Source organism: Molossus molossus, unplaced genomic scaffold, assembly GCF_014108415.1.
Source record: "Molossus molossus isolate mMolMol1 unplaced genomic scaffold, mMolMol1.p scaffold_m16_p_1, whole genome shotgun sequence".
Lineage (NCBI taxonomy): Eukaryota > Metazoa > Chordata > Mammalia > Chiroptera > Molossidae > Molossus > Molossus molossus.
In genome coordinates, this window is record NW_023425344.1 from 243,186,924 (window position 1) to 243,195,663 (window position 8,740).

The following is an 8,740-nucleotide window of genomic DNA, read 5'->3' on the forward strand; positions in this document are numbered from 1 at the left end:
GTAGAATTTTGCTAAACGATTAACAGTGTCCCCACCATGTGGGAATCACACAAAGTTTAGTGTTTTGAGTTATTGGACTCAGAAAGCTTAAAGACTTTGCATTTTCTGTTGCAGATCTACATCGACGAAGTACCGTTGCCATTTCCAGGACATGCACTTATTGCCGTTGCAACCGCCGTGGTGCTAGGGGGGTTAATTTTTATAGCATTTATGTTTCAAATACGTAATATCCACCTATCGGATATAGTACCCAAATTTCACTAGAAGGAACAAAGCACTTATCAAACGTCAGTGCCAGTCAGACAACTTATCAATGAAACTCTGAATAGTGAATTTAGGATTATCCTAATTTTCTCTGTTTTCCCTAGTTTTATTAGACAATTCCTAGAACAACGTATTTAAATGTTAATATAAAAACTAGATAAAATTCGCCCTGGCCAGTTTGGCTCAGCGGTTAGAGCGTCGGCCTGCGGTCCGGAGAGACCCGGGTTCGGTTCCCGCTAAGGGCACGTACTTTGGTTGCAGTTTGTCCCCGGCCCTGGTTGGTCGTGCGGGTGGCAGCCACTCGATGTGTCCCTTCATGTCGATGTTTCTCTCTCTCTCTCCCTTCCTCTCTCTCCCTCCCACTCTATCTGAACAAAAAATGGAAAAATGTCCTCGGGTGAGGATAAAAAAAAAATAAAAAAAAACTAGATAAAATTCTACAGAATTACCATTATAACTCAAAATTGCTATTTGTCAGTATGTTTACTGTTCCTTCTCTTATTTTATTTTCAATTCTTATGTCAAGCCTTATATACAAGATTTTCCCCTGGGGTTCTTAGAAAAATATAAAATGATAACCATCTCTGTGTGAATTGGGTTTTCTGTATTTTTCAGTTTCAATTGATTGGCGCCCATGCTGGGGTCCGAGCACCTAAGCCTTGCTCTCTGCCCTGGGAGTCCTGCAGGGGTCAGACAGGTGGAGGAGGAGGCCAACCCACAGGGGGGCTTTCGGAGCTTTCTGAGAATTCAAGGTGGAGCCATCGGTTTTCTCAAAGCAATTTCATTAGCAGATTGTAGTACTAAGCAGAGGGAACTGTGGCCCCCATCATGGGCATCTGGGCGAGTGCCACTTTACAAGCCCCCATGCGGCATGTAGAGTTCCAAAGGGTTGCCCCGTGCGCTCTGCCTGAGCGCCTGCTCCCAAGTCGTGCAAAGATGGCCATCCATCCAGAGAGCAGCTACTCTCCTGGAGAAGCTCGGAGCAGCAGCACACTGCTTTGGCCACATAGGGAGAGGCCAGGCATCTGGTTCAGGAGAGTGAGTTCTCAGAGCTGGAAATCGTGGCCGTGCCGTATATCATGCAAGTTCTTTTGAGAGGCCTGGGAGCAAGGTGGATACAAGAATCAAACTCAGGCCCTGGCTGGTTTGGCTCAGCAGTTAGAGTGTCAACCCCAAAACCAAAGGGTCTCAGGTTTGATTTTCGGTCCAGGACATGTACCTGGGTTGCAGGTTCAATCCCTATCCCTGGTTGGGGTTATGGGGGAGGCAACCAATCAATGTGTCTCTCTCACATCGATGTTTTTCTCTCTCTCTCTCCCTTCCACTCTATCTAAAAATCAATGGAAAAATATCCTCGAGTGAGGATTAACAACAAAAGAATCAGACTCAGGAGCCAGACATCTCCAATGTGCCACTGAATTGTCTCCTAGCCTTGGGTAGGATTTACATTTGTCAGTCCAGTCCCTGAGAACCCCTAGCTAGCATACCGAATACACTATCACTGTGACCATGAACTGAGAACAGGTTGCGTTCTTCAGTCTTTGATCAAGCATCTCGAAACTCCCAGCCCATAAAACATTTCCCCAGAGATGTGATAGTAAAATGAACACATTTCCATAACTTGCAATTCAATGGTGTAACTCTTTTCTGATTATGTTTAACACTCCCCCATTTATTTTGAGTCAGAATCCACCGTTCCACTGAGAGTGGGTTATAGGAAGGATTTGGAGATTTAGCCTGCAAGGAGGGTACATGAGGAAGTGGCAGTTTTCAGTGAAGGAAGAATTTAGATGATATTTGGTTGGCTTTTTACAGTAAAGTCAGCTTTTACAGTAACAGCAACTCTCAAATCTCAGTTCGCAGTGGCTCTGACAATAAATGTGTTTCCTGCTCACTGGTCTGTGGATTGGCCGGGGTGGTCCTGCTCCAGGCAGGTTGGCACCACGTTGGTCCTCTGGAACAGGCTGCAGAGCAGGAGTCACCTGGCAGCCCTTCTCAGGGCATGGGACCAGACACTAGAGACCCAGCCAAACCATGAGACCTGTTTTTTTTTGTTTTTTGTTTTTTTATCCTCACCCGAGGATATTTTTCCATTTTTTGTACAGATAGAGTGGGAAGGAGAGAGAGGAAGGGAGAGAGAGAGAGAAACATCGACGTGAAGGGACACATCGAGTGGCTGCCACCCGCACGACCAACCACGGCCGGGGACAAACTGCAACCGAGGTACGTGCCCTTAGCGGGAACCGAACCCGGGTCTCTGGACTGCAGGCCGATGATCTAACCACTGAGCCAAACCAGCCAGGGCTAGGGTCCCACTCTTACCTGGTTGCTTTGTTATCTATCACTGTGTGACCAACCTCTACAATTTAGTGGCTTAAAACAACAACAATTTGATTCGCTCAAGATGGTGTAGTCTGGGCTGAGCTCAGCTGGGTGGTTCTGTGGTCTTGCCAGTGGTCATTTGTGCACAGCCTTAAGTGGGCAGGTTACCTGGGGCTGGGCTCAGCTGAGCACCTGGTGTCTGAGCTTCTTTCTCTCTTTCTGCAGTCTCAGGGCATCTACCTTTTCAAAAGACCTCCCTTCCTGGCCTCTTTTTGTGGCTTCTCTACCAAGGTCGCTGAGCCCTTATATGGCAGCTCAAATCTCCTAAAAATGCAAAGGGGAAGCTGCCACACTTAGGCCCAGTGCTGGCACAATGCCTTCCATATCCTATTGGCAAAGGATGTCTAGCCCAGATTCAAGGGAAGAGGACTATGCATGATCACGAATGTTGGGGGGTGAGGTTCATTGAAGGCCACCAGGGCAACAGAGTACCCGAAACCACGCTCCTCAGCAAGTCCAGGCTCCTTTGTCTGCTGGGGCTGGAATGTCCAGGATGACGTGCTAACTCCCAGATCCAGCTCCTCGGCTGGTTTGCCGGAACAGCGGGGGGCTGGCCAGGCGCCCGTCTCCCACCTGACCTCTCCACGGAGGTAGCTTCGGTTAAGTCACAGACGGTGGAATCATAGTAACTGCACTTCTTACATGGAGGTTGGCTTCCAAAACACAAAAATGGGAGATGCCAGATGTACTTTAATACCCGGACTACGAAGTCTCAGAATGTCACTTCTGCTTCATTCTATTGGTCGAAATGGTCCCAGAGGCAGCCCCGATTCAAAGGGAGGAGAGATACACACCACCTCTTTTGAGTGGCAAGGTGACATTGCAAAGGAGCCTATGGATCAGAAGGAATCATTGCAGCCATCTTTGGAAATGTAATCTGCCACTTTGATTTTTTTTTTTTTTTTTTTGGTACGTGCCCCTACTGGGAACTGAACCTGGGACTCTCTGGTCCACAGGCCGATGCTCTAACCGCTGAGCCAAACTGACCAGAGCTGCCACTTTGATCTTCATCAAAGAAATCTACTGGGGCTGGAACGCCAACTTACGATCTCCTTTGGAAATCCACAATACCAGATTTTTGGGTTTTTTGTTAAATATGTTTTTATTGATTTTTTAAAGTGTTTTTTTCTTTATTGATTTTAGAGAGAGAGGAAGGGAGAGGGAGAGGGAGAGAATGATAGAAAGAAACACTGATGAGAGAGAATATCAATTGGCCGCCTCCTGCATGACCCGTACTGGGGATTTGGCCCACACTTTGGGCATGTGCCCTGACCAGGAATCGAACCAGCGACCTCTTGGTGCATGGGTCAATGCTCAACCACTGAGCCACACCGGGTGGGCTGTTTTTATTGATTTTTTAGAGGGAGAGAGAGAGAAACATCGATGTGAGAAACATCAATCGGCCGCTCCTGCATGCCCCCTATGGGGGACCCAGCCTACAACCTAGGCATGCGCCCTGACTGGGAATGGAATCAGGACCTCTCAGTCCATGGGACAATGCTCAATCCACTGAGCCACACCAGCTCAGTTTTGTACCAGCTTTTCATCATCTCATCTTTTGCCCATAGGCAATGAAAGCTTCATTCAGAAGCTTCACAAAATAGCTCTGACCAAGACTATTTTGTCTAGACAATAATTTTGAAATTCAAGTTTCTCAGCACCATCAGAAGCAACCATTCAAACCTGAAGAACCAACATTCCTCTTTCAGTATCCACCCCCTCCTCCCAGCACACCCCCATGTCTTGTCACCGTGGGCGCAGGACCCTGCACCACCCAGGAGGTCCAGGCTGCAGCAGCAGGCGTTCCTGGCCAGACATTTTCACCACTGCCCTGGTATGTCTAGGGTCCACTCCATCACAACTTCCATCTCTGGGGCTCTGATGCAAGTTACAAATCCTCAACAAGAACTGGATGAAGGAGTCTAAAGTAGATGGTTATCCCCACGGACTAGCTGTGGTCAAGGGACAGGGTCACACCTCTCAGACCTAACCCTTCTGTTCATGGGGACCATTCTCGGAGAAGAAAACAATCATTTTCACCATGGCAAGGCCTCCCGTTAGTAGGAGCAGGAAAGGTAGGATGCACCTACAGAGAACAGACAGGAGGACTGAGGGTGAGTATCAGTGACCGGAAATGGAAGCCCTGGGCCAACTGCAGTGCTGTAGCAATGGGGGGCCCAGGGAAGAGTCGTGACTGGTGGACAGGGCTGGAGAGGGGGCAAACAAATATTCCTTCTTCCACAAGGTAGCGTGCTCACCGTATCGGCCCAGCAATGCATCAGGCCTCTTCTTCTGTACTCCATCTAGAGCTGTAGCCAGGAGGGGTGGGGAGAGGGAGGTGCCAGTCATCTCAGCTCAGCACCTTGGTTTGTCCACCTCTCCCCTACCTGCGCTGGGGTGAGGAGCAATACTGATGTCCTGAGCGCAGAGGTGGCTGGTGGTAGATGCCGGCCAGAGTTATCAGAATATATGGCTGTCTTAGATTTCTGAGCCAGGCCCACAGCTCACAGTTCACCACAGTGCTGCCCAGGAATCCTTCTCCCCTGTCATCCTGCCTTACCCCTGTCATCCTGCCCTTCCCCTGTCATCCTGCCCTTCCTGTCAGTCTGCTCCTCCCCCCTCAGCCAGCTTCTCCCCTCTCAGTCTGCTCCTCCCCTCTCAGCCAGCTCCTCCCCTCTCAGGCTGCTCCTCCCCTCTCAGCCAGCTCCTCCCCTCTCAGTCTGCTCCTCCCCTCTCAGCCAGCTCCTCCCCTCTCAGGCTGCTCCTCCCCTCTCAGCCAGCTCCTCCCCTCTCAACCTGCTCCCCCTCCCCATCAACCTCATCCTCCCCTGTCAGCCTGGTGCTCCCTTGCCAGCCTCCACCTCTTAATCTTTTTCTTCATTCTTTCCCCTGCCCCAATAATATATGTAAACATCCTCTTCATGATCCTTCTATACCTTTCTTGCAGTTCATACATAGTCCTCCCTGCCAACCGATATAAATTAGTTGAATGTCCACGGAAAGAGTGATTCTGGAAGTGATGAAATTAATGATTACAGGCTCTATTCCCAATTATCTGGTATGTTTTCCATGTAAATAAAAAAAATTATACTACAACATCTGTTAGACTGACCCTAAATCTTCAAATATTCACTTAGGGTCAAAGACCTTGACTTCAACCATTTTAGTAAGACATATGCATTTAAATCTGCTGATAAAGTGGTCGCTGTTCTACCCATAGAAACATTAAAATTTACCCTCAACCTTAGGTCAGTTTTTTTTAATTAAAAATTTTTAGTGTTGCCCTGGCCACTGTGGCTCAGTGGATAGAGCATCAGTCTGTGCGCCAAAGAGTCACAGGTTCAATTGCTAGTCAGGGGCATATACCTGGGTTGCAGGTTCAACCCCAGCCCTGGTGGGGGCAGGTGTGGGATCCAACCAATCAGTGTGTCTCTCTCACATTGATGTTTGATGTTTCTCTCTCTCTCTCCCCCCCCTACCCTCCACTCTCTAAAATTCAATGGAAAAAATATCCTCAGGCCCGGCCGGTGTGGCTCAGTGGTTGAGCATCGACCCATACACCAAGAGGTCACCAGTTCGATTCACACATGCCCAGGTTGTGGGCCTGATTCCCAGTGTGGGGCATGCAGGAGTCGGCCAATCGATGTTCTCTCTCATCGATGTTTCTATCTCTCTCTCCCTCTCATTCCCTCTCTCTGTAAAATCAATTTTAAAAAGTTTTTTTTAAAGAGAAAAAATATCCTTGGGTGAGGATGAACAAAAACAAAACAAAACAAAACAAAATTTGAATGTTGACATTATTGCCAGTGTCCTACCCTTCCCCCCAACCCTAGCCTCCTGGTCCCTTCAGATCAATTTTTTGTTTTTTGTTTTGTTTTTTATTATTTATTTATTTTCAGATAGAGTGGGAGTGAGAGAGGGAGGAAGAGAGAGAGAGAAACATCGATGTGAGAGACACATCGACTGGTTGCCACCCACACGACCCCAACCTGGGCTGGGGATGAACCGTAACCCAGTCTGCAGACCAATGCTCTAACCACTGAGCCACCAGCCAGGGCTTCAGATCAGTTTTAACAGGTACTCCTTGTCAGCACTTGGTATCCATGCTGTTTCTGTTTTGTAAGAAAAACCAAAGAATTCAGACAACAGTCATTGCCCGTGAAGAGCTGCTTAGTCAAGTTTTATGAATAAATTTAGTTAGTTCCATATTCAAAACAGGGCTACTCTCATGCATACTTTTAAAATTCATTACACATGTTCTACTTAAAAGATATTAGCATTGTAGGAGCACCTTTAAAACCATAGGAAACACAGACAAATACCTGGTATTTAGAGTCATTTAAAAGTTTAGGATAATGAAACTTTAGGGTAAAAACAGTAATACTATCACAGCCCTTCTTTTTTTTTTTTTTTTCCTTCATCCTCACCTGAGGACACTTTTTCGCATTTATCTTCAGGTAGAGCGGGAGGGAGAGACAGAGGAAGAAAGAGAGAAACATCGATGTGAGAAGAGACACATCGAGTGGTTGCCACCCACACAACCCCAACCAGGGCCGGGGACGAAGCACAACCATGATAACATGCCCTTAGCGGGAACCGAACCCGGGACTGTCTGGTCCGTGGGCTGATGTTCTAACCGCTGAGCCAAACCGGCCAGGGCAAGGCCCTTCATTTTGATGACAGCTAACCTTGTTCTGTTTGTGGCAACCAGGACTCTCTTTTCTGGAATGGCAAACATTTTCCCCTCTTCATCAAGACGCAGCAAATACACTCACATATTCAGGAGGGTCCGAGCAGCAGCTAGTGATCCCCAGGGAGGGCCTGCTTTCCGACCCTGGAGAGGTTGCTAGTTAGTTGTGCTGAGTGGAGGCTTCTGGACATGTTGATGTAAAGGTTTCTTTTTCTGATGGAAAATAACTTTTCTGGCAGAGAAAAGTTATAACCATAGTCTTTCTGCCTTTCGGACTTGTAATTTGACCTTCCTTGAACATTCTCGCATTCCTAGAATAAACTCGACTTGATCATGATGTTTTATTTTTCTAATACACTGTTGAGTCTGGCAAACTAATAATTTATTCTGGACTTTATGACTGAGAATGTAACTGAAATGAGCCTATAATTTTCTTTTTTGGTACTGTCTGTATCTGGTTCTGGCATAAAAGTAGTTCAATCATAAAATGAGTTTGGCAGCTGTCCCTCTTCTCTTTCATGGAAGTGTTCACTTAGGGCATGGGCCGCCTGATCCAGAAAGATTTAATAAACTCACTGGTATGTTGATAGCAGGCCTCACTGGGCTTCACTCTTCCTTCTACTTTATCCAGTCTCCTAGATTTATAATTTATTTTATTTTTTTGTTAATCCTCACTCGAGAATAATTTTTCCATTGATTTTTAGAGTGGAAGGGAGGGAGGGAAGTGGAGAAAGGGGGGGGGGGAGACATCGATTGGTTGCTTCCCACACAACTGCGGCTGGGCCCAGGACCAAACCATAACTGAGGTACATGACCTTGACCAGGAATAAAACCTATGACCCTTTGGTGTGCAGGCCAACGCTTTAACCATAGAGCCACAACAGCCAGGGTGGATTTACTAATTTTTTTTCTTTTATTGATTTTAGAGAGAGAGGAAGTGAGAGGGAAAGAGAGAGATAGACATATCGATGAGAGAGACACATCAAATAGTTGCCTCCTGGAAGACCCTGGTCAGGAGGACCAGGGATGGAACCTGCAACCCAGGTAAGTGCCCTTGACCAGAAATCAAACCTGAGACTCTTTGGTTCGAGGGCCAATGCTCTAACTGCTGAGCCAAACCGGCCAGGGCTGAAGAGTTGCTATTTGTAAACAACCACTTTTCTTATACTGATGCACACGTATGAGCCAAATGTCTGCTTGTATATGAGGGTGTTCCCAGAAGGACTGTTTATAATAGTAATTAGAAATCACTTAAATGTACAACAATAGGAAATTGGTTAAATTAGTTTTGATACATCCATATGGTAGAATACAATGAAGTCAGATTTTTAAGGAAATGATCTCATAATAACTTGTCTGAATACAAAGTTAAAGAATAAAATAATTATAAAATACTATGTATGC

General features: G+C 46.7%; 1 protein-coding gene across 1 annotated transcript in view; it reads left to right on the forward strand.

The window, feature by feature from the left end:
* CATSPERB (cation channel sperm associated auxiliary subunit beta) overlaps positions 1-264 on the forward strand; it is an 81,800-nt gene extending 81,536 nt beyond the window's left edge. The window contains exon 28 of the mRNA XM_036251406.1: positions 115-264. Coding sequence (XP_036107299.1) covers positions 115-264 — 150 coding nt within the window. The remainder of the gene's footprint in view (positions 1-114) is intronic.
* Positions 265-8,740: the final 8,476 nt, after the last annotated feature.